At 53.7% G+C, this 25,707-nt stretch overlaps 1 protein-coding gene across 1 annotated transcript; it reads left to right on the top strand.

Moving 5' to 3' along the window:
- Positions 1-1,316: 1,316 nt before the first annotated feature.
- LOC140407201 (uncharacterized) lies at positions 1,317-24,677 on the top strand. The gene is made up of 6 exons (XM_072494864.1): positions 1,317-1,568; positions 14,157-14,253; positions 16,374-16,545; positions 17,405-17,542; positions 20,459-20,583; positions 24,099-24,677. Exons 1-6 carry the CDS (start codon positions 1,471-1,473, stop codon positions 24,153-24,155), a joined length of 687 nt encoding a protein of 228 aa, XP_072350965.1. The 5' UTR covers positions 1,317-1,470; the 3' UTR covers positions 24,156-24,677.
- Positions 24,678-25,707: the final 1,030 nt, after the last annotated feature.

The raw sequence follows: 25,707 nt of genomic DNA, 5'->3' as shown, positions 1-25,707 counted from the left end.
TGTCTGTGTGTGTCTGTGTGTGTCTGTGTGTGCGTGCGTGTCTGTGCGTGCGTGCGTGCGTGTCTGTGTGTGCGTGCGTGCGTGTCTGTGGTGCGTGTCTGTGTGTGCGTGCGTGTCTGTGCGTGCGTGCGTGTCTGTGTGTGCGTGCGTGTCTGTTGTGCGTGCGTGTCTGTGTGTGCGTGCGGTGTCTGTGTGCGTGCGCGCGTGTCTGTGTGCGTGCGTGCGTGTCTGTGTGCGTGCGCGCGTGTCTGTGTGCTGTGCGCGGTGTCTGTGTGCGTGCGCGCGTGTCTGTGTGCGTGCGCGCGTGTCTGTGTGCGTGCGCGCGTGTCTGTGTGCGTGCGCGCGTGTCTGTGTGCGTGCGCGCGTGTCTGTGTGCGTGCGCGCGTGTCTGTGTGCGTGGCGCGCGTGTCTGTGTGTGCGTGCGCGCGTGTCTGTGTGTGCGTGCGCGCGTGTCTGTGTGTGCGTGCGCGCGTGTCTGTGTGTGCTGTGCGCGCGTGTCTGTGTGTGCGTGCGCGCGTGTCTGTGTGTGCGTGCGCGCGTGTCTGTGTGTGCGTGCGCGCGTGTCTGTGTGTGCGTGCGCGCGTGTCTGTGTGTGCGTGCGCGCTTGTCTGTCTGTGTGTGCGTGCGCGCGTGTCTGTCTGTGTGTGCGCACGCACGTGTGTCTGTGTCTGTGTGTGCGCGCGCGTGTGTGTCTGTGTGTGTCTGTGTGTGTCTGTGTGTGTCTGTGTGTGTCTGTGTGTGTGTGTGTGCACGCACGTGTGTGTGTGTGCGCGCGTGTGTGCGCGCGTGTGTGCGCGCGTGTCTGTGTGTGTGTGTGTGTGTGTGCGCGCGTGTCTGTGTGTGTGTGTGTGTGCGTGCGCGCGTGTCTGTGTGTGCGCGCGTGTCTGTGTGCGCGCGTGTGTCTGTGTGTCTGTGTGTGTGTGCGCACGCACGCACGTGTGTCTGTGTGTCTGTGCGCGCGCGTGTCTGTGTGTGTCTGTGTGTGTCTGTGTGTGTCTGTGTGTGTGTGTGCACGCACGTGTGTGTGCGTGCGCGCGTGTCTGTGTGCGCGTGTGTGTCTGTGTGTGTGTGTGCACGCACGTGTGTCTGTGTGTGTGTGTGTGTGCGCGCGCGCGTGTCTGTCTGTGTGTGTGTGCGCGCGCGTGTCTGTGTGTGTGTGTGCGCGCGTGTCTGTGTGCGCGCGTGTGTCTGTGTGTGTGTGTGCGCGCGCGTGTCTGTGTGTCTGTGTGTGTGTGTGCGTGTGTGTCTCTAGCATCACGGTCTGTGGCTCGGGGTCAGAATCTCTGTGATTGACGCTTCTGAGAAGCGCTTTGGGGGATTGGCCACTGTGGCAAAGACGCCAGAGAAATGCAGCCTGTTGTTGTTTCCAGGTGTACAGCAGGTGTTTCGTGAGATGCAGCACTCGACACAGGAGCAGCAAAGAGTCTTCGCTGAGATCTTCCGTCGCCTCTCGACCTGCATCAGTTTGTCATGATCGAGTCCACCACCTTCTACTCCTTCACTTACAACCTGATGGCGTTCGGAGTTGCATTCCTGGTGACAACTACCCAGCGCACTGCCTCGGCCAGGTCCTGAGGCCTACTCTCCTTTGATGCTGGATAGCATGGACAGGGCGGGGGGAGGGGTAACTATGAGATACCCCAGTGCCCTGGGAGTGTTTGATGGGGACAGTGTAGAGGGAGCTTTACTCTGTATCGAACCCCGTGCTGTACCTGTCCTGGGAGTGTTTGATGGGGACAGTGTAGGGAGGCTTTACTCTGTATCGAACCCCGTGCTGTGCCTGTCCTGGGAATGTTTTGATGGGGACAGTGTCGAGGGAGCTTTACTCTGTATCTAACCCCGTGCTGTACCTGTCCTGGGAGTGTTTGATGGGGACCAGTGTAGGGAGCTTTACTCTGTATCTAACCCCGTGCTGTACCTGTCCTGGGAATGTTTGATGGGGACAGTGTCGAGGGAGCTTTACTCTGTTATCTAACCCCGTGCTGTACCTGTCCTGGGAGTGTTAGATGGGGACAGTGTAGAGGGAGCTTTACTCTGTATCTAACCCCGTGCTGTACCTGTCCTGGGAGTGTTTGATGGGGACAGTGTAGAGGGAGCTTTACTCTGTATCTAACCCCGTGCTGTACCTGTCCTGGGAATGTTTGATGGGGACAGTGTAGAGGGAGCTTACTCTGTATCTAACCCCGTGCTGTACCTGTCCTGGGAATGTTTGATGGGGACAGTGTAGAGGGAGCTTTACTCTGTATCTAACCCCGTGCTGTACCTGTCCTGGGAATGTTTGATGGGGACAGTGTAGAGGGAGCTTTACTCTGTATCTAACCCCGTGCTGTACCTGTCCTGGAATGTTTGATGGGGACAGTGTCGAGGGAGCTTTACTCTGTATCTAACCCCGTGCTGTACCTGTCCTGGAGTGTTAGATGGGGACAGTGTAGAGGGAGCTTTACTCTGTATCTAACCCCGTGCTGTACCTGTCCTGGGAGTGTTGATGGGGACAGTGTAGAGGGAGCTTTACTCTGTATCTAAGCCCGTGCTGTACCTTTCCTGGGAGTGTTTGATGGGGACAGTGTAGAGGGAGCTTTACTCTGTATCTAACCCGTGCTGTACCTGTCCTGGGAGTGTTTGATGGGGACAGTGTCGAGGGAGCTTTACTCTGTATCTAACCCCGTGCTGTACCTGTCCTGGGAATGTTTGATGGGGACAGTGTAGAGGGAGCTTTACTCTGTATCTAACTCCGTGATGTACCTGTCCTGGGAATGTTTGATGGGGACAGTGTAGAGGGAGCTTTACTCTGTATCTAAGCCTGTGCTGTACCTGTCCTGGGAGTGTTTGATGGGGACAGTGTAGAGGGAGCTTTACTCTGTATCTAACCCCGTGCTGTACCTGTCCTGGGAGTGTTTGATGGGGACAGTGTTGAGGGAGCTTTACTCTGTATCTAACCCCGTGCTGTACCTGTCCTGGGAGTGTTTGATGGGGACAGTGTAGGGGGAGCTTTACTCTGTATCTAACCCCGTGTTGTACCTGTCCTGGGAGTGTTTGATGGGGACAGTGTAGGGGGAGCTTTACTCTGTATCTAACCCCGTGTTGTACCTGTCCTGGGAGTGTTTGATGGGGACAGTGTAGAGGGAGCTTTACTCTGTATCTAACCCCGTGCTGTACCTGTCCTGGGAGTGTTTGATGGGGACAGTGTAGGGGGAGCTTTACTCTGTATCTAACCCCGTGTTGTACCTGTCCTGGGAGTGTTTGATGGGGACAGTGTAGAGGGAGCTTTACTCTGTATCTAACCCCGTGCTGTACCTGTCCTGGGAGTGTTTGATGGGGACAGTGTAGAGGGAGCTTTACTCTGTATCTAACCCCGTGTTGTACCTGTCCTGGGAGTGTTTGATGGGGACAGTGTAGAGGGAGCTTTACTCTGTATCTAACCCCGTGCTGTACCTGTTCTGGGAGTGTTTGATGGGGACAGTGTAGAGGGAGCTTTACTCTGTATCTAACCCCGCGCTGTACCTGTTCTGGGTGTGTTTGATGGGGACAGTGTAGAGGGAGCTTTACTCTGTATCTAACCCCGCGCTGTACCTGTTCTGGGAATGTTTGATGGGGACAGTGTAGAGGGAGCTTTACTCTGTATCTAACCCCGTGCTGTACCTGTCCTGGGAATGTTTGATGGGGACAGTGTAGAGGGAGCTTTACTCTGTATCTAAGCCTGTGCTGTACCTGTCCTGGGAGTGTTTGATGGGGACAGTGTCGAGGGAGCTTTACTCTGTATCTAACCCCGTACTGTACCTGTCCTGGGAGTGTTTGATGGGGACAGTGTAGAGGGAGCTTTACTCTGTATCTAAGCCCGTGCTGTACCTTTCCTGGGAGTGTTTGATGGGGACAGTGTAGAGGGAGCTTTACTCTGTATCTAACCCCGTGCTGTACCTGTCCTGGGAGTGTTTGATGGGGACAGTGTAGAGGGAGCTTTACTCTGTATCTAACCCCGTGCTGTACCTGTCCTGGGAGTGTTTGATGGGGACAGTGTAGGGGGAGCTTTACTCTGTATCTAACCCCGTGTTGTACCTGTCCTGGGAGTGTTTGATGGGGACAGTGTAGGGGGAGCTTTACTCTGTATCTAACCCCGTGTTGTACCTGTCCTGGGAGTGTTTGATGGGGACAGTGTAGAGGGAGCTTTACTCTGTATCTAACCCCGTGCTGTACCTGTCCTGGGAGTGTTTGATGGGGACAGTGTAGGGGGGAGCTTTACTCTGTATCTAACCCCGTGTTGTACCTGTCCTGGGAGTGTTTGATGGGGACAGTGTAGAGGGAGCTTTACTCTGTATCTAACCCCGTGCTGTACCTGTCCTGGGAGTGTTTGATGGGGACAGTGTAGAGGGAGCTTTACTCTGTATCTAACCCCGTGCTGTACCTGTCCTGGGAGTGTTTGATGGGGACAGTGTAGAGGGAGCTTTACTCTGTATCTAACCCGGTGCTGTACCTGTCCTGGGAGTGTTTGATGGGGACAGTATAGAGGGAGCTTTACTCTGTATCTAACCCCGTGCTGTACCTGTCCTGGGAGTGTTTGATGGGGACAGTGTAGAGGGAGCTTTACTCTGTATCTAACCCGGTGCTGTACCTGTCCTGGGAGTGTTTGATGTGGACAGTGTAGAGGGAGCTTTACTCTGTATCTAACCCGGTGCTGTACCTGTCCTGGGAGTGTTTGATGTGGACAGTGTAGAGGGAGCTTTACTCTGTATCTAACCCGGTGCTGTACCTGTCCTGGGAGTGTTTGATGTGGACAGTGTAGAGGGAGCTTTACTCTGTATCTAACCCGGTGCTGTACCTGTCCTGGGAGTGTTTGATGGGGACAGTGTAGAGGGAGCTTTACTCTGTATCTAACCCCGTGCTGTACCTGTCCTGGGAGTGTTTGATGGGGACAGTGTAGAGGGAGCTTTACTCTGTATCTAACCCGGTGCTGTACCTGTCCTGGGGGTGTTTGATGGGGTCAGTGTAGAGGGAGCTTTACTCTGTATCTAACCGAGTGCTGTACCTGTCCTGGGAGTGTTTGATGGGACAGTGTAGAGGGAGCTTTACTCTGTATCTAACCCGGTGCTGTACCTGTCCTGGGAGTGTTTGATGGGGACAGTGTAGAGGGAGCTTTACTCTGTATTTAACCCCGTGCTGTACCTGATCTGGGAGTGTTTGATGGGGACAGTGTAGAGGGAGCTTTACTCTGTATCTCACCCCGTGCTGTACCTGTCCTGGGAGTGTTTGATGGGGACAGTGTAGAGGGAGCTTTACTCTGTATCTAACCCCGTGCTGTCCCTGTCCTGGGTGTGTTTGATGTGGACAGTGTAGAGGGAGCTTTACTCTGTATCTAACCCCGTGCTGTACCTGTCCTGGGAGTGTTTGCTGGGGACAGTGTAGAGGGAGCTTTACTCTGTATCTAACCCCGTGCTGTACCTGTCCTGGGAGTGTTTGATGGGGAGAGTGTAGAGGGAGCTTTACTCTGTATCTAACCCCGTGCTGTACCTGTCCTCGGAGTGTTTGATGTGGACAGTGTAGGGGGAGCTTTACTCTGTATCTAACCCCGTGCTGTACCTGTCCTCGGAGTGTTTGATGTGGACAGTGTAGGGGGAGCTTTACTCTGTATCTAACCCCGTGCTGTACCTGTCCTGGGTGTGTTTGATGGGGACAGGGTAGAGGGAGCTTTACTCTGTATCTAACCCCGTGCTGTACCTGTCCTGGGAGTGTTTGATGGGGACAGTGTAGAGGGAGCTTTACTCTGTATCTAACCCCGTGCTGTACCTGTCCTGGGAGTGTTCGATGGGGACAGTGTAGAGGGAGCTTTACTCTGTATCTAACCCCGTGCTGTACCTGTCCTCGGAGTGTTTGATGTGGACAGTGTAGGGGGAGCTTTACTCTGTATCTAACCCCGTGCTGTACCTGTCCTGGGAGTGTTCGATGGGGACAGTGTAGAGGGAGCTTTACTCTGTATCTAACCCCGTGCTGTACCTGTCCTGGGAGTGTTCGATGGGGACAGTGTAGAGGGAGCTTTACTCTGTATCTAACCCCGTGCTGTACCTGTCCTCGGAGTGTTTGATGTGGACAGTGTAGGGGGAGCTTTACTCTGTATCTAACCCCGTGCTGTACCTGTCCTGGGAGTGTTTGATGGGGACAGGGTAGAGGGAGCTTTACTCTGTATCTAACCCCGTGCTGTACCTGTCCTGGGAGTGTTTGATGGGGACAGTGTAGAGGGAGCTTTACTCTGTATCTAACCCCGTGCTGTACCTGTCCTCGGAGTGTTTGATGTGGACAGTGTAGGGGGAGCTTTACTCTGTATCGAACCCCGTGCTGTACCTGTCCTCGGAGTGTTTGATGGGGACAGTGTAGAGGGAGCTTTACTCTGTATCGAACCCCGTGCTGTACCTGTCCTCGGAGTGTTTGATGTGGACAGTGTAGGGGGAGCTTTACTCTGTATCTAACCCCGTGCTGTACCTGCCCTGGGAGTGTTTGATGGGGACAGTGTAAAGGGAGCTTTACTCTGTATCTAACCCCGTGCTGTACCTGTCCTCGGAGTGTTTGATGTGGACAGTGTAGGGGGAGCTTTACTCTGTATCTAACCCCGTGCTGTACCTGTCCTGGGAGTGTTTGATGGGGACAGTGTAAAGGGAGCTTTACTCTGTATCTAACCCCGTGCTGTACCTGTCCTCGGAGTGTTTGATGTGGACAGTGTAGGGGGAGCTTTACTCTGTATCTAAGCCCGTGCTGTATCTGTCCTGGGAGTGTTTGATGGGGACAGTGTAGAGGGATCTTTACTCTGTATCTAACCCCGTGCTGTACCTGTCCTGGGAGTGTTTGATGGGGACAGTGTAGAGGGAGCTTTACTCTGTATCTAACCCCGTGCTGTACCTGTCCTGGGAATGTTTGATGGGGACAGTGTAGAGGGATCTTTACTCTGTACCTAACCCCGTGCTGTACCTGTCCTGGGAATGTTTGATGGGGACAGTGTAGAGGGAGCTTTACTCTGTATCTAACCCCGTGCTGTACCTGTCCTGGGAATGTTTGATGGGGACAGTGTCGAGGGAGCTTTACTCTGTATCTAACCCCGTGCTGTACCTGTCCTGGGAGTGTTAGATGGGGACAGTGTAGAGGGAGCTTTACTCTGTATCTAACCCCGTGCTGTACCTGTCCTGGGAGTGTTTGATGGGGACAGTGTAGAGGGAGCTTTACTCTGTATCTAAGCCCGTGCTGTACCTTTCCTGGGAGTGTTTGATGGGGACAGTGTAGAGGGAGCTTTACTCTGTATCTAACCCCGTGCTGTACCTGTCCTGGGAGTGTTTGATGGGGACAGTGTCGAGGGAGCTTTACTCTGTATCTAACCCCGTGCTGTACCTGTCCTGGGAATGTTTGATGGGGACAGTGTAGAGGGAGCTTTACTCTGTATCTAACCCCGTGCTGTACCTGTCCTGGGAATGTTTGATGGGGACAGTGTAGAGGGAGCTTTACTCTGTATCTAAGCCTGTGCTGTACCTGTCCTGGGAGTGTTTGATGGGGACAGTGTAGAGGGAGCTTTACTCTGTATCTAACCCCGTGCTGTACCTGTCCTGGGAGTGTTTGATGGGGACAGTGTAGAGGGAGCTTTACTCTGTATCTAACCCCGTGCTGTACCTGTCCTGGGAGTGTTTGATGGGGACAGTGTAGGGGGAGCTTTACTCTGTATCTAACCCCGTGTTGTACCTGTCCTGGGAGTGTTTGATGGGGACAGTGTAGGGGGAGCTTTACTCTGTATCTAACCCCGTGTTGTACCTGTCCTGGGAGTGTTTGATGGGGACAGTGTAGAGGGAGCTTTACTCTGTATCTAACCCCGTGCTGTACCTGTCCTGGGAGTGTTTGATGGGGACAGTGTAGGGGGAGCTTTACTCTGTATCTAACCCCGTGTTGTACCTGTCCTGGGAGTGTTTGATGGGGACAGTGTAGAGGGAGCTTTACTCTGTATCTAACCCCGTGCTGTACCTGTCCTGGGAGTGTTTGATGGGGACAGTGTAGAGGGAGCTTTACTCTGTATCTAACCCCGTGTTGTACCTGTCCTGGGAGTGTTTGATGGGGACAGTGTAGAGGGAGCTTTACTCTGTATCTAACCCCGTGCTGTACCTGTTCTGGGAGTGTTTGATGGGGACAGTGTAGAGGGAGCTTTACTCTGTATCTAACCCCGCGCTGTACCTGTTCTGGGTGTGTTTGATGGGGACAGTGTAGAGGGAGCTTTACTCTGTATCTAACCCCGCGCTGTACCTGTTCTGGGAATGTTTGATGGGGACAGTGTAGAGGGAGCTTTACTCTGTATCTAACCCCGTGCTGTACCTGTCCTGGGAATGTTTGATGGGGACAGTGTAGAGGGAGCTTTACTCTGTATCTAAGCCTGTGCTGTACCTGTCCTGGGAGTGTTTGATGGGGACAGTGTCGAGGGAGCTTTACTCTGTATCTAACCCCGTACTGTACCTGTCCTGGGAGTGTTTGATGGGGACAGTGTAGAGGGAGCTTTACTCTGTATCTAAGCCCGTGCTGTACCTTTCCTGGGAGTGTTTGATGGGGACAGTGTAGAGGGAGCTTTACTCTGTATCTAACCCCGTGCTGTACCTGTCCTGGGAGTGTTTGATGGGGACAGTGTCGAGGGAGCTTTACTCTGTATCTAACCCCGTGCTGTACCTGTCCTGGGAATGTTTGATGGGGACAGTGTAGAGGGAGCTTTACTCTGTATCTAACCCCGTGCTGTAGCTGTCCTGGGAATGTTTGATGGGGACAGTGTAGAGGGAGCTTTACTCTGTATCTAAGCCTGTGCTGTACCTGTCCTGGGAGTGTTTGATGGGGACAGTGTAGAGGGAGCTTTACTCTGTATCTAACCCCGTGCTGTACCTGTCCTGGGAGTGTTTGATGGGGACAGTGTAGAGGGAGCTTTACTCTGTATCTAACCCCGTGCTGTACCTGTCCTGGGAGTGTTTGATGGGGACAGTGTAGGGGGAGCTTTACTCTGTATCTAACCCCGTGTTGTACCTGTCCTGGGAGTGTTTGATGGGGACAGTGTAGGGGGAGCTTTACTCTGTATCTAACCCCGTGTTGTACCTGTCCTGGGAGAGTTTGATGGGGACAGTGTAGAGGGAGCTTTACTCTGTATCTAACCCCGTGCTGTACCTGTCCTGGGAGTGTTTGATGGGGACAGTGTAGGGGGAGCTTTACTCTGTATCTAACCCCGTGTTGTACCTGTCCTGGGAGTGTTTGATGGGGACAGTGTAGAGGGAGCTTTACTCTGTATCTAACCCCGTGCTGTACCTGTCCTGGGAGTGTTTGATGGGGACAGTGTAGAGGGAGCTTTACTCTGTATCTAACCCCGTGTTGTACCTGTCCTGGGAGTGTTTGATGGGGACAGTGTAGAGGGAGCTTTACTCTGTATCTAACCCCGTGCTGTACCTGTTCTGGGAGTGTTTGATGGGGACAGTGTAGAGGGAGCTTTACTCTGTATCTAACCCCGCGCTGTACCTGTTCTGGGTGTGTTTGATGGGGACAGTGTAGAGGGAGCTTTACTCTGTATCTAACCCCGCGCTGTACCTGTTCTGGGAGTGTTTGATGGGGACAGTGTAGAGGGAGCTTTACTCTGTATCTAACCCGGTGCTGTACCTGTCCTGGGAGTGTTTGATGGGGACAGTATAGAGGGAGCTTTACTCTGTATCTAACCCGGTGCTGTACCTGTCCTGGGAGTGTTTGATGGGGACAGTGTAGAGGGAGCTTTACTCTGTATCTAACCCCGTGCTGTACCTGTCCTGGGAGTGTTTGATGGGGACAGTGTAGAGGGAGCTTTACTCTGTATCTCACCCCGTGCTGTACCTGTCCTGGGAGTGTTTGATGGGGACAGTGTAGAGGGAGCTTTACTCTGTATCTAACCCGGTGCTGTACCTGTCCTGGGAGTGTTTGATGGGGACAGTGTACAGGGAGCTTTACTCTGTATCTAACCCCGTGCTGTACCTGTCCTGGGAGTGTTTGATGGGGACAGTGTAGAGGGAGCTTTACTCTGTATCTAACCCCGTGCTGTACCGGTCCTGGGAGTGTTTGATGGGGACAGTGTAGAGGGAGCTTTACTCTGTATCTAACCCCGTGCTGTACCTGTCCTGGGTGTGTTTGATGGGGACAGTGTAGAGGGAGCTTTACTCTGTATCTAACCCCGTGCTGTACCTGTCCTGGGAGTGTTTGATGGGGACAGTGTAGGGGAGCTTTACTCTGTATCTAACCCCGTGTTGTACCTGTCCTGGGAGTGTTTGATGGGGACAGTGTAGAGGGAGCTTTACTCTGTATCTAACCCCGTGCTGTACCTGTCCTGGGAGTGTTTGATGGGGACAGTGTAGAGGGAGCTTTACTCTGTATCTAACCCCGTGTTGTACCTGTCCTGGGAGTGTTTGATGGGGACAGTGTAGAGGGAGCTTTACTCTGTATCTAACCCCGTGCTGTACCTGTTCTGGGAGTGTTTGATGGGGACAGTGTAGAGGGAGCTTTACTCTGTATCTAACCCCGCGCTGTACCTGTTCTGGGTGTGTTTGATGGGGACAGTGTAGAGGGAGCTTTACTCTGTATCTAACCCCGCGCTGTACCTGTTCTGGGAATGTTTGATGGGGACAGTGTAGAGGGAGCTTTACTCTGTATCTAACCCCGTGCTGTACCTGTCCTGGGAATGTTTGATGGGGACAGTGTAGAGGGAGCTTTACTCTGTATCTAAGCCTGTGCTGTACCTGTCCTGGGAGTGTTTGATGGGGACAGTGTCGAGGGAGCTTTACTCTGTATCTAACCCCGTACTGTACCTGTCCTGGGAGTGTTTGATGGGGACAGTGTAGAGGGAGCTTTACTCTGTATCTAAGCCCGTGCTGTACCTTTCCTGGGAGTGTTTGATGGGGACAGTGTAGAGGGAGCTTTACTCTGTATCTAACCCCGTGCTGTACCTGTCCTGGGAGTGTTTGATGGGGACAGTGTCGAGGGAGCTTTACTCTGTATCTAACCCCGTGCTGTACCTGTCCTGGGAATGTTTGATGGGGACAGTGTAGAGGGAGCTTTACTCTGTATCTAACCCCGTGCTGTAGCTGTCCTGGGAATGTTTGATGGGGACAGTGTAGAGGGAGCTTTACTCTGTATCTAAGCCTGTGCTGTACCTGTCCTGGGAGTGTTTGATGGGGACAGTGTAGAGGGAGCTTTACTCTGTATCTAACCCCGTGCTGTACCTGTCCTGGGAGTGTTTGATGGGGACAGTGTAGAGGGAGCTTTACTCTGTATCTAACCCCGTGCTGTACCTGTCCTGGGAGTGTTTGATGGGGACAGTGTAGGGGGAGCTTTACTCTGTATCTAACCCCGTGTTGTACCTGTCCTGGGAGTGTTTGATGGGGACAGTGTAGGGGGAGCTTTACTCTGTATCTAACCCCGTGTTGTACCTGTCCTGGGAGAGTTTGATGGGGACAGTGTAGAGGGAGCTTTACTCTGTATCTAACCCCGTGCTGTACCTGTCCTGGGAGTGTTTGATGGGGACAGTGTAGGGGGAGCTTTACTCTGTATCTAACCCCGTGTTGTACCTGTCCTGGGAGTGTTTGATGGGGACAGTGTAGAGGGAGCTTTACTCTGTATCTAACCCCGTGCTGTACCTGTCCTGGGAGTGTTTGATGGGGACAGTGTAGAGGGAGCTTTACTCTGTATCTAACCCCGTGTTGTACCTGTCCTGGGAGTGTTTGATGGGGACAGTGTAGAGGGAGCTTTACTCTGTATCTAACCCCGTGCTGTACCTGTTCTGGGAGTGTTTGATGGGGACAGTGTAGAGGGAGCTTTACTCTGTATCTAACCCCGCGCTGTACCTGTTCTGGGTGTGTTTGATGGGGACAGTGTAGAGGGAGCTTTACTCTGTATCTAACCCCGCGCTGTACCTGTTCTGGGAGTGTTTGATGGGGACAGTGTAGAGGGAGCTTTACTCTGTATCTAACCCGGTGCTGTACCTGTCCTGGGAGTGTTTGATGGGGACAGTATAGAGGGAGCTTTACTCTGTATCTAACCCGGTGCTGTACCTGTCCTGGGAGTGTTTGATGGGGACAGTGTAGAGGGAGCTTTACTCTGTATCTAACCCCGTGCTGTACCTGTCCTGGGAGTGTTTGATGGGGACAGTGTAGAGGGAGCTTTACTCTGTATCTCACCCCGTGCTGTACCTGTCCTGGGAGTGTTTGATGGGGACAGTGTAGAGGGAGCTTTACTCTGTATCTAACCCGGTGCTGTACCTGTCCTGGGAGTGTTTGATGGGGACAGTGTACAGGGAGCTTTACTCTGTATCTAACCCCGTGCTGTACCTGTCCTGGGAGTGTTTGATGGGGACAGTGTAGAGGGAGCTTTACTCTGTATCTAACCCCGTGCTGTACCGGTCCTGGGAGTGTTTGATGGGGACAGTGTAGAGGGAGCTTTACTCTGTATCTAACCCCGTGCTGTACCTGTCCTGGGTGTGTTTGATGGGGACAGTGTAGAGGGAGCTTTACTCTGTATCTAACCCCGTACTGTACCTGTCCTGGGAGTGTTTGATGGGGACAGTGAAGAGGGAGCTTTACTCTGTATCTAACCCGGTGCTGTACCTGTCCTGGGAGTGTTTGATGGGGACAGTGTAGAGGGAGCTTTACTCTGTATCTAACCCCGTGCTGTACATGTCCTGGGAGTGTTTGATGGGGACAGTGTAGAAGAAGCTTTACTCTGTATCTAACCCAGTGCTGTACCTGTCCTGGGAGTGTTTGATGGGGACAGTTTAGGGGGAGCTTTACTCTGTATCTAACCCCGTGCTGTACCTGTCCTGGGAGTGTTTGATGGGGACAGTGTAGAGGGAGCGTTATTCTGTATCTAACCCCGTGCTGTACCTGTCCTGGGAGTGTTTGATGGGGACAGTGTAGAGGGAGCTTTACTCTGTATCTAACCCAGTGCTGTACCTGTCCTGGGAGTGTTTGATGGGGACAGTGTAGAGGGAGCTTTATTCTGTATCTAACCCCGTGCTGTACCTGTCCTGGGAGTGTATGATGGGGACAGTGTAGAGGGAGCTTTATTCTGTATCTAACCCCGTGCTGTACCTGTCCTGGGAGTGTTTGATGGGGACAGTGTAGAGGGAGCTTTATTCTGTATCTAACCCGGTGCTGTACCTGTCCTGGGAGTGTTTGATGGGGACAGTGTAGAGGGAGCTTTACTCTGTATCTAACCCCGTGCTGTACATGTCCTGGGAGTGTTTGATGGGGACAGTGTAGTGGGAGCTTTACTCTGTATCTAACCCCGTGCTGTACCTGTCCTGGGAGTGTTTGATGGGGACAGTGTAGAGGGAGCTTTACTCTGTATCTAACCGAGTGCTGTACCTGTCCTGGAATGTTTGATGGGGACAGTGTAGAGGGAGCTTTACTCTGTATCTAACCCAGTGCTGTACCTGTCCTGGGAGTGTTTGATGGGGACAGTGTAGAGCGAGCTTTACTCTGTATCTAACCCCGTGCTGTACCTGTCCTGGGAGTGTTTGATGGGGACAGTGTAGAGGGAGCTTTATTCTGTATCTAACCCCGTGCTGTACCTGTCCTGGGAGTGTATGATGGGGACAGTGTAGAGGGAGCTTTATTCTGTATCTAACCCCGTGCTGTACCTGTCCTGGGAGTGTTTGATGGGGACAGTGTAGAGGGAGCTTTATTCTGTATCTAACCCCGTGCTGTACCTGTACTGAGTGTGTTTGATGGGGACAGTGTAGAGGGAGCTTTATTCTGTATCTAACCCCGTGCTGTACCTGTCCTGGGAGTGTTTGATGGGGACAGTGTAGAGGGAGTCTGTATCTAACCCCGTGCTGTACCTGTCCTGGGGGTGTTTGATGGGGACAGTGTAGAGGGAGCTTTACTCTGTATCTAACCCCGTGCTGTACCTGTCCTGGGAGTGTTTGATGGGGACAGTGTAGAGGGAGCTTTACTCTGTGTCTAACCCCGTGCTGTACCTGTCCTGGGGGTGTTTGATGGGACGGTGTAGAGGGAGCTTTACTCTGTATCTAACCCCGTGCTGTACCTGTCCTGGGAGTGTTTGATGGGGACAGTGAAGATTTGTGTAAAAACAAATGCTGTGAACTGGTTATTCTGCCACTTTCTGTCTGACTGGAGACTATGCGATTTTAGGCTGGTGCTGTTCGTGTTGATCATCGTGTGTGTGTTTTTCGAGAGGACGGTCTATTCTTCAGAGATGGAGGCCTCCGAGTCCAGCCTCGAATATACGGTGAGTCGAGGTCATTGACTGAAGGTAACAATTCCTGAGATGTGCACCAGGGATAAGGAATGATTCACTGCCCTCTGCAGCCTTGTATAATAATCTTTATTATTGTCACAAGTAGGTTTACATTCACACTGCAATGAAGTCACTGTGAAAATCCCCTCGTCGCCACATTCCGGCCCCTGTTCGGGCGCACAGACGGGGAATTCAGAATGTCCAAATTACTGAACAGTCTTTCGGGACTTGTGGGGGGAAACCGGAGCACCCGGAGGAAACCCACGCAGACACGGGGAGAACGTGCAGACTCCGCGCAGACAGTGACCCATCGGGGAATCGCACCTGGGACCCCGGAGCTGTGAAGCAACAGTGCTAGCCACTGTGCGGTGTTGTCCCGCGTGGCGTGCGCGTGTGTGTGTAGCGTGGGGCTTTCATTCCCAATCCTCTGAAGCCACCACTGAGTTTAAGGAAGTCTGAAACATTTCCACTCTGCATCCTTCGATGCGCCTCCTCCGGACCCATGTTGCTACTATTGAGGACTGCTTCCATTAAAAATTTTTTTTAAAATTGCCTCAATTTTACCCAACTCTTCTCAACTCTTGGTGAACAATGTGAGGCGTTTTGTTCTGCTCTTGTCGTAGCAGAAGCTGCTTCCTTGATGTGCACTCTGACAAAGGAAGGTTCAGACTTGGAGATAGCTTTAACACGTTTATTACTGTTAACAATTCTCCTACTTGGATTCGACGCGACTGTTAATCTTTCTATAGCTACTCGGGCTGACTAACCAGTCTGCTACAATCCACGTGGCGGGTGTGATGCTCAGTCTACCCTGTGTCTGTACTCACTGAGAGTCTCCACTGGAAAGAGACTGAGCATGTGTACTGTGTCCTTTTATATGGGTTGGTGTAAAGCCCTCCTGTGGTAGTGTCACCTCTGTGTGTATCGTGACTGCCCATTGGCCGTGTCCTATCTTACTGACCTATTGGTTGACTGTGTGTCCTGTCTCTGGTGCGCCCTCTAGTGTCTAACTAGGTGTAGTGTATGTACATTAACCCTTTGTGTACTGACAGTGATGTATATCACCACATGAGGGACAGGGCGCTGGACTTTATTAACAGGGACACAGTCCAAGAGCAAGTAGATTATGTTAAACTTGTGTAAAACACCAGTTCACCCCCAACTGGAACGTTCTGACGGGTTGCGGCTGCCACACTTTAGGAAGAATGTGAAGACTTGAAAGGAAAGGGTGGGAGGAGGGGGGTGGCGAGGACGGTGGGCGTGTGTGGAGGGAGCGAGACGGACAGAAGGGGGGGGCACAGTCAGAGGATTTGGGTCGGCGACGGGACAAGAAGGGCGGACGGAGGGGAGCGAGTGGGCGCGCGCACATATCGATGTGGACGGTTCCCGGGACCAGGGGCCTCCGTGGACAGTCTGGAGAAAAGCCGGGAAGGTTTCCCCTCGGGAGGGGAGAAGGTCGAGAGGAGATTTGATCGAGGCGTGAAAAGGAAGAATGGGCAGGATCACGGGGTGGGGGGGGGGACTGGGCTGAGTTACTCCTGCAGGGTCACTGGGGGGGGGGGGGGGGGGGACTGGGCCGAGTTACTCCTGCAGGGTCACTGGGGGGGGGGTGGGGGACTGGGCTGAGTTACTCCTGCAGGGTCACTGGGGGGGGGGGGGGGTGGGGGACTGGGCTGAGTTACTCCTGCAGGGTCAGTGGGGGCGGGGGGGGGACTGGGAGTCAGGAGGTGAGTTACTCTCCGCAGGATTCCCAGCCTCTGACCTGCGCTGGTAGCCACAATATTTATACGGCTGGGTCCAGTTCAGTTTCTGGTCAATGGTAACCCCCAGGATGTTGAGTGTGGGGGATTCAGCGATGGTAATGTCAGTGAATGTCAAGGGGCGATGGTTAGATCCTCCCTTGTCGGAGATGGTCATTGCAGGGCACTTGTGCGGCGCGAATGTAACTTGCCCCTTGTCCACCCGAGCCCGGATATTGCCCCCGTCTTGCTGAGTTTGCAGTGAGAAGCCCACCAGGTAACCGGGAGCCGGTTCGCTCCCAGGCCGTCGCGGCGCCGCCTTCGAGTTCCTCCCTCCCTCCCGCTGACTCTCGTGTCTTGTCTCCCGCGCAGGAGCGGGTTTACTCCCAGGTCTGGGGGCTGCGGAAGTTGGCGGCGCTGACGGGCGTGCTGGTGCTGGCGTACTGCATCGCTGCCTACCAGGACGTGGGAAGGCAGACCCTCGAGCTCCTGCGCAGCGTGCGGGAGTCTCAGAACCGGCTGCAGCGGACCATCGAGGAGGCGGGTGAGAGTGTGGGGTGGAGAGGTGGGGGGGGGAGGTTTTGTGGGGGGGGGGGGGGGGAGGAGGTTTCGTGGGGGGGGGCAGGGAGGGTTGCGTGGGGGGGGGGCGGGGGGAGGAGGTTTCGTGGGGGGGGGGGGGCTGGGAGGGTTGCGTGCTCGACTCGGCTGGTTCGCGTCGCGACCGTCCTCCTCCGGCGCACCCTGGGATGTGTAAATGTGAGGCACCCCCTGGGCGAATAGTAGTGACGTGCCAGTGGCTAAGGAACGGTTGCCGACCATGACTGATTGAATCCTTATCTATCCCCCCTCATATTTTTCATTGAATTTACGGTGCAGAAGGAGGCCATTCGGCCCATCGAGTCTGCACCGGCTCTTGGAAAGAGCACCCTACCCAAGCCCACACCTCCACCCTATCCCCATAACCCAGTAACCCCACCCAACACTAAGGGCAATTTTGGACACTAAGGGCAATTTAGCATGGCCAATCCACCTAACCTGCACATCTTTGGACTGTGGGAGGAAACCGGAGCACCCGGAGGAAACCCACGCACACACGGGGAGGACGTGCAGACTCCGCACGGACAGTGACCCAAGCCGGAATCAAACCTGGGATCCTGGAGCTGTGAAGCAACAGTGCTAACCACTGTGCTACCGTGCTGCCCCATTAACGTTTAACTGAATGATTTGTTTAATGTTTTCACATTTGCTGCACTCTGGGGTACGGAATTCCACCGATTCAGGCGCCGTGCATGAGGGGTGGGGGAGGGGGGCAAGTGTCTCCGGCTGGTGGACCGTGGGGTGCGTAGTGCCGGCGACCTCGTTGCGATGCTGGCATCCATTCTCCGCCTCCCTCTTCCCAACAGCGCCACACCTGGTGCCGGCCCGCGGCCAGTGGCAACCGGCGACGCTGACAGACGTGGAGCTCGACTCGGGAATCGGGGACCCAAAGGTGGAAGGCGAAGAATGTCCCTCATCGGGGCCAGCTCCGCCTCCTCCGGAATGTGAGTCGTAAATCTCTCCACTTTCAGGGACAGCACGGAGTTAGATACAGAGTAAAGCTCCCTCTACACTGTCCCCATCAAACACTCCCAGGACAGGTACATCACGGGGTTAGATACAGAGTAAAGCTCCCTCTACACTGACCCCATCAAACACTCCCAGGACAGGTACAGCACGGGGTTAGATACAGAGTAAAGCTCCCTCTACACTGTCCCCATCAAACATTCCCAGGACAAGTACAGCACGGGGTAAGATACAGAGTAAAGCTCCCTCTACACTGTCCCCATCAAACATTCCCAGGACAGGTACAGCACGGGGTTAGATACAGAGTAAAGCTCCCTCTACACTGTCCCCATCAAACACTCCCAGGACAGGTACAGCACGGGGTTAGATACAGAGTAAAGCTCCCTCTACACTGTCCCCATCAAATGTTCCCAGGACAGGTACAGCACGGGGTTAGATACAGAGTAAAGCTCCCTCTGCACTGTCCCCATCAAACACTCCCAGGACAGGTACAGCACGGGGTTAGATACAGAGTAAAGCTCCCTCTACACTGTCCCCATCAAACATTCCCAGGACAGGTACAGCATGGGGTTAGATACAGAGTAAAGCTCCCTCTACACTGTCCCCATCAAACATTCCCAGGACAGGTACAGCACGGGGTTAGATACAGAGTAAAGCTCCCTCTACACTGTCCCCATCAAACACTCCCAGGACAGGTACAGCACGGGGTTAGATACAGAGTAAAGCTCCCTCTACACTGTCCCCATCAATTGTTCCCAGGACAGGTACAGCACGGGGTTAGATACACAGTAAAGCTCCCTCTACACTGTCCCCATCAAATGTTCCCAGGACAGGTACAGCACGGGGTTAGATACAGAGTAAAGCTCCCTCTACACTGTCCCCATCAAATGTTCCCAGGACAGGTACAGCACGGGGTTAGATACAGAGTAAAGCTCCCTCTACACTGTCCCCATCAAATGTTCCCAGGACAGGTACAGCACGGGGTTAGATACAGAGTAAAGCTCCCTCTACACTGTCCCCATCAAACACTCCCAGGACAGGTACAGCACAGGGTTAGATACAGAGTAAAGCTCCCTCTACACTGTCCCCATCAAATGTTCCCAGGACAGGGACAGCACGGGGTTAGATACAGAGTAAAGCTCCCTCTACACTGTCCCCATCAAACACTCCCAGGACAGGTACAGCCCGGGGTTAGATACAGAGTAAAGCTCCCTCTACACTGTCCCCATCAAACACTCCCAGGACAGGTACAGCACGGGGTTAGATACAGAGTAAAGCTCCCTCTACACTGTCCCCATCAAATGTTCCCAGGACAGGTACAGCACGGGGTTAGATACAGAGTAAAGCTCCCTCTACACTGTCCCCATCAAACACTCCCAGGACAGGTACAGCACGGGGTTAGATACAGAGTAAAGCTCCCTCTACACTGTCCCCATCAAACACTCCCAGGACAGGTACAGCATGGGGTTAGATACAGGGTGAAGCTCCCTCTACACTGTCCTCATCAAACACTCCCAGGACAGGTACAGCACGGGGTTAGATACAGAGTAAAGCTCCCTCTACACTGTCCCCATGAAACATTCCCAGGACAGGTACAGCACGGGGTAAGATACAGAGTAAAGCTCCCTCTACACTGTCCCCATCAAATGTTCCCAGGACAGGTACAGCACGGGGTTAGATACAGAGTAAAGCTCCCTCTACACTGTCCCCATCAAATGTTCCCAGGACAGGTACAGCACGGGGTTAGATACAGAGTAAAGCTCCCTCTACACTGTCCCCATCAAACACTCCCAGGACAGGTACAGCACAGGGTTAGATACAGAGTAAAGCTCCCTCTACACTGTCCCCATCAAATGTTCCCAGGACAGGTACAGCACGGGGTTAGATACAGAGTAAAGCTCCCTCTACACTGTCCCCATCAAACACTCCCAGGACAGGTACAGCATGGGGTTAGTTACAGGGTGAAGCTCCCTCTACACTGTCCTCATCAAACACTCCCAGGACAGCTACAGCATGGGATTAGATACAGAGTAAAGCTCGCTCTACACTGTCCCCATCAAACACTCCCAGGACAGGTACAGCACGGGGTTAGATACAGAGTAAAGCTCCCTCTACACTGTCCCCATCAAACACTCCCAGGACAGGTACAGCCCGGGGTTAGATACAGAGTAAAGCTCCCTCTACACTGTCCCCATCAAACACTCCCAGGACAGGTACAGCACGGGGTTAGATACAGAGTAAAGCTCCCTCTACACTGTCCCCATCAAATGTTCCCAGGACAGGTACAGCACGGGGTTAGATACAGAGTAAAGCTCCCTCTACACTGTCCCCATCAAACACTCCCAGGACAGGTACAGCACGGGGTTAGATACAGAGTAAAGCTCCCTCTACACTGTCCCCATCAAACACTCCCAGGACAGGTACAGCACGGGGTTAGGTACAGAGTAAAGCTCCCTCTACACTGTCCCCATCAAACACTCCCAGGACAGGTACAGCACGGGGTTAGATACAGAGTAAAGCTCCCTCTACACTGTCCCCATCAAACACTCCCAGGACAGGTACAGCACGGGGTTAGGTACAGAGTAAAGCTCCCTCTACACTGTCCCCATCAAACACTCCCAGGACAGGTACAGCACGGGGTTAGATACAGAGTAAAGCTCCCTCTACACTGTCCCCATCAAACACTCCCAGGACAGGTACAGCACGGCGTTAGATACAGAGTAAAGCTCCCTCTACACTGTCCCCATCAAACACTCCCAGGACAGGTACAGCACGGCGTTAGATACAGAGTAAAGCTCACTCTACACTGTCCCCATCAAACACTCCCATGACGTTTTGGGGATGAATGCTGTGTCTGGTTACGGCGCTGATCTATATGTCCCCCTCTCTGACAGATGCTGTGTATCGAACCAGTACACCGAAGAAGACTGGCGCCCGATCACCTTCCCGCTCGACCGCGAGGAGACGCGATGCCAGACGGTCAGAGGTTTCAGTCTACAATATCCTGGTCTCCGAATCGGTGAGTGCCTCTGTGCAGTAGAGATGGCGAGTGAACGTATGATCTCTCTGCTTTGTGTAAAGGGCAGATTATGGCCTGCATTTCTCGAGCGCCTTTACCACAGTAAAGCATCCCCCAAGCCACTGGTCACCGCGATCGGGACGGTTGTCGGGGTTGGAGGAGGTTCCAGAGATACGGAGGGTGTAGGGGCTGGAGGAGGTTACAGAGATAGGGAGGGTTGTAGGGGCTGGAGGAGGTTACAGAGATGGGGAGGGTTGTAGGGGTGGAGGAGGTTACAGAGATAGGGAGGGTTGTAGGGGCTGGAGGAGGTTACAGAGATAGGGAGGGTTGTAGGGGCTGTAGGAGGGTACAGAGATAGGGAGGGTGTAGGGGCTGGAGGAGGTTACAGAGATAGGGAGGGTTGTAGGGGCTGGAGGAGGTTACAGAGATGGGGAGGGTTGTAGGGGTGGAGGAGGTTACAGAGATAGGGAGGGTTGTAGGGGCTGGAGGAGGTTACAGAGATAGGGAGGGTTGTAGGGGCTGTAGGAGGGTACAGAGATAGGGAGGGTTGTAGGGTCTGGAGGGGTTACAGAGATAGGGAGGGTTGTATGGTCCGGAGGAGGTTACAGAGATAGGGAGGGTGGTAGGTGCTGGAGGAGGTTACAGAGATAGGGAGGGTTGTAGGGGCTGGAGGAGGTTACAGAGATAGGGAGGGTTGGAGGGGCTGGTGGAGGTTACAGAGATAGGGAGGGTTGTCGGGTCTGGAGGGGGTTACAGAGATAGGGAGGGTTGTGGTGGCTGTAGGAGGTTACAGAGATAGGGAGGGTTGTAGGGTCTGGAGGAGGTTACAGAGATAGGGAGGGTTGTAGGGGCTAGAGGAGGTTACAGAGATAGGGAGGGTTGTAGGGTCTGGAGGGGGTTACAGAGATAGGGAGGGTTGTAGAGGCTGGAGGAGTTTACAGAGGTAGGGAGGGTTGGAGGGGCTGGTGGTGGTTACAGAGGTAGGGAGGGTTGTAGGGGCTGGAGGAGGTTACAGAGATGGGGAGGGTTGTAGAGGCTGGAGGAGGTTACAGAGATAGGGAGGGTTGTAGGGGCTCGAGGAGGTTACAGAGATAGGGAGGGTTGTAGGGGCTGGAGGAGATTACAGAGATAGGGAGGGTTGTAGGGATTGGAGGAGGTTACAGAGATGGGGAGGGTTGTAGGGGCTGGAGGAGGTTCCAGAGATAGGGAGGGTTGTCGGGGCTGGAGGAGGTTTCAGAAATAGGGAGGGCTGGAGGAGGTTACAGAGAGAGGGAGGGTTGTCGGGGTTGGAGGAGGTTCCAGAGATAGGGAGGGTTGTAGGGGCTGGAGGAGGTTACAGAGATAGTGAGGGTTGTAGGGGCTGGGGGAGGTTACAGAGATAGGGGGGGTTGTAGGGGCTGGAGGAGGTTACAGAGATAGGGAGGGTTGTAGGGGCTGGAGGAGATTACAGAGATAGGGAGGGTTGTCGGTGCTGGAGGAGGTTACAGAGATAGGGAGGGTTGTGGGGGCTGGAGGAGGTTACAGAGATAGGGAGGGTTGTAGGGGCTGGAGGAGGTTACAGAGATAGGGAGGGTTGGAGGGGCTGGTGGAGGTTACAGAGATAGGGAGGGTTGTAGGGGCTAGAGGAGGTTACAGAGATAGGGAGGGTTGTAGGGTCTGGAGGGGGTTACAGAGATGGGGAGGGTTGTAGAGGCTGGAGGAGGTTACAGAGGTAGGGAGGGTTGGAGGGGCTGGTGGTGGTTACAGAGGTAGGGAGGGTTGTAGGGGCTGGAGGAGGTTACAGAGATGGGGAGGGTTGTAGAGGCTGGAGGAGGTTACAGAGATGGGGAGGGTTGTAGGGGCTGGAGGAGGTTACAGAGATAGGGAGGGTTGTAGGGGCTGGAGGAGGTTACAGAGATAGGGAGGGTTGTAGGGATTGGAGGAGGTTACAGAGATGGGGAGGGTTGTCGGGGTTGGAGGAGGTTCCAGAGATAGGGAGGGTTGTAGGGGCTGGAGGAGGTTACAGAGATAGTGAGGGTTGTAGGGGCTGGGGGAGGTTACAGAGATAGGGGGGGTTGTAGGGGCTGGAGGAGGTTACAGAGATAGGGAGGGTTGTAGGGATTGGAGGAGGTTACAGAGATGGGGAGGGTTGTAGGGGCTGGAGGAGGTTACAGAGATAGGGAGGGTTGTAGGGGCTGGAGGAGGTTACAGAGATAGGGAGGGTTGTAGGGATTGGAGGAGGTTACAGAGATGGGGAGGGTGTAGGGATTGGAGGAGGTTACAGAGATAGGGAGGGTTGTAGGGTCTGGAGATGGTTTTTAAAATTCTATTCTTCAGTCACGGGATGTGGACCTTTGCTGGCCGGGCCCAGCATTTATTCCCCATCCCTAATTGCCCCTCGAAGGGGGTGGGTGAGCCGCCATCTTGAACCCGCTGCCGTCCCCGTGTGGTGTAGGTACAGCCACAGTGCTGTTAGGGAGGGAGTTGCGGGATTCTGACCCAACGGCCGTGATGGAACGCCCGATATATTTCTAACTACGGATGGTGTGTGTGTGAGGGGGTTGGTCGGAGAGGGAATGTGCAAGCGGTGGGTGTTCCCCATGGTGTCTGCTGCCCTCGTCCTTCTGGGGCCTAAAGGTGGTGGGTTTGGGCGACGCTGTTGATGATTGTTAGAGTGGGAGGGGAGGGACTAACAAGGCCTCTGAGGAATTTGAGAACAAGGAAATAAGGATCTGAATTTTCACTATGGGCTGTATTGGGAGGGAGGGGTGTGCTGGACCAGGAGGCAGAGTGGGTCATCAAACATATAGTGCAGAAGCAGGTAATTCGGCCCATCGAGTCTGCACCGACCCACTTAAGCCCTCACTTCCACCCTATCCCGTAACCCAATAGCCCCTCCAATCTCTTTTGGTCACTAAGGGCAATTTATCACGGCCAATCCACCTAACCCGCACATCTTTGGACTGTGGGAGGAAACCGGAGCACCCGGAGGAAACCCACGCAGACACGGGGAGGACGTGCAGACTCCGCACAGACAGTGACCCAAGCCGGGAATCGAACCTGGGACCCTGGAGCTGTGAAACCACAGTGCTAGGCCACTTGTGCTACCGTGCTGTGTTTGATGGGGACAGTGTACAGTCAGTGCGGAGTTGAGCGGGCAGGTGGGGGAGGGCGGTGAACTGAACTGGCTGAGAATTCGGAGACGGACACACCATTACTTCTGGACGAGCTGAAATTCAGGCACCGAGCGTTCTTCGACAGAAGCCTTCCAAAGGTGTGCCGGACACCCTTGCTTCGGGGGGCGGAGGAGACCGTGTTAGATTTCTGTCTGTGGCGGGGGGGGTGGAATGGTTTCCTGGGTCACAATCTGGGAAATGGGTCCCTGTGTGGAATTGTACTCCCGGCTCACCCACACCTTTGGGCAAAGACGGAATTCGAAGTGCGGACGATTTTGCGCGTGTTTGGCGATTTTATCGATTTTAAAATTCTGCCTCTTTTCCTCCCCCCCCCCCCCCCCCCCCCCCCCCACCTCGCAGCCATCCAAATACAACCTCCGTCAGCGGAAATCCTCGGAGAGTGGACCAGCCACCTAAAAGAATATACAAACAAGATTAAAAATAGTGCCTTTTCATTCTGTTTTCGAAAACCTCTCTGCGCCGTCGCAACTTTGGTCCGCGTTTGAGGAGTTGGCCTCAATCGATCGAGATGTACCGTGGGTCCCTCTCTGCTGGCAGCTCTCTGGGACGTCACCCTGGGTGTCTGCAGTGGGGCCGCTGAATGAAGACTTCCTGCCAACTTCCCCGCTGGCTCTGCCGCCCTTCTTGGCCGGTTCCTGGCGCTGCTCGCCGACGAACCTGGTGCCGGGTTCCCCAGGGACCTCCCAAGCTCGCCGGAGTGTCTGGAAGCTCCAGCCTAGAGTGCCGCGCCTCAGGGGCCCCGCTCCGGCCTACAAATATGGCTCCGTCGCCCGGGTGACAGGTCGAGGCCCAGGTCTGAAAATCTCTAAATATTTCGAGTGGGGTGCATCGGCTGTGATTTTACCTTCATTTTTTAAAATCATAAACTTCATGTCGATTAAGCTATTTGCAATGGTCAATAAACTGATTATACATGGAGCTCTGCCGGTTTTTGTGGAGATTGGTTTTATCTTTTTGTGTGAAGGCCTCATTTCATCCTTGGGTACCGGTTGCCTGGCGGGCTTTCCGGGGGGGGGGGGGGTGGGGGAGCAAGGGAAGGGGGGAGAGACAGAGTCATGTAGGAACAAGGTCAGGGTTAGAGAGGACAGGCCATTCTGCCCATCCGTCTGTATCTTGCTTCAGCCGCCCACCCCTCACTACCCTCACAGACTGTCCGAGCCACTGTTGAGGTCTGGCCAGGGATTGTAATATTAACACAGTGCGAAGTGCAGAAGTTTAACAATTACACTCACAGATGCCAAAAATAATTAATAAAATGGAGGATTTCTGTCGAATGGTTAAAAGGTCAATGCCTCCTGGGAGAACGATGGGAGGCAGAGTCCTGTTTCTACACCCCTCACTCACTCTCTAAATTATCAGACACTTCGCCCAGTTGTTCTTTATTTGCGAGGTAAGAGAGGCAAAAATAGACACTGGACCACTGGAAAATGTGATTGGAGAAGTAATAATGGGAAACAAAGGAATGGCAGATGAATTGAATAGTTACTTTGCATCAGTCCTCACGGGGGAAGACACCAGTCGGATGCCAGAGCTCCAGGAGAACCAGGGGGCAGAGGTGAGTGCAGTGACCATGACTAAGGAGAAGGTTCTGGGGAAATTGAAAGGTCTGAAGGTGGATAAGTCACCTGGATCGGATGGACTACACCCCAGGGTCCTAAAAGAGATAGCTGAGGAAATTGTGGAGGCATTGGTGATGATCTTTCAGGAATCACTGGAGGCAGGAAGGGTCCCAGAGGACTGGAAGGTGGCGAATGTAACACCGCTGTTTAAGAAGGGAGGGAGGCAGAAGACGGGAAATTATAGGCCGGTTAGCCTGACTTGGGTCATTGGTCAGATTTTAGAGTCTGTTATTAAAGATGAGATCGCAAAGCACTTGGAAGTGCGTGGTAAAATAGGACTGAGTCAGCACGGCTTCGTCAAAGGGAGGTCGTGTCTGACAAATCTGTTA

Source organism: Scyliorhinus torazame, unplaced genomic scaffold (genome assembly GCF_047496885.1).
Source record: "Scyliorhinus torazame isolate Kashiwa2021f unplaced genomic scaffold, sScyTor2.1 scaffold_1326, whole genome shotgun sequence".
NCBI classification, from domain to species: domain Eukaryota; kingdom Metazoa; phylum Chordata; class Chondrichthyes; order Carcharhiniformes; family Scyliorhinidae; genus Scyliorhinus; species Scyliorhinus torazame.
Note: the sequence above shows the minus strand (reverse complement) of the source record. Positions and strands in the feature narration are given on the sequence as shown.

Bases quoted from the DNA above. Each gene is read 5' to 3' on its own strand.
- LOC140407201 (XM_072494864.1), top strand. From the start codon at position 1,471: ATGATCGAGTCCACCACCTTCTACTCCTTCACTTACAACCTGATGGCG. The intron at 14,254-16,373 runs GTGAGTCGAGGT...TCTCCCGCGCAG, and splicing joins AGTCCAGCCTCGAATATACG to GAGCGGGTTTACTCCCAGGT. The intron at 16,546-17,404 runs GTGAGAGTGTGG...TCTTCCCAACAG, and splicing joins GCGGACCATCGAGGAGGCGG to CGCCACACCTGGTGCCGGCC.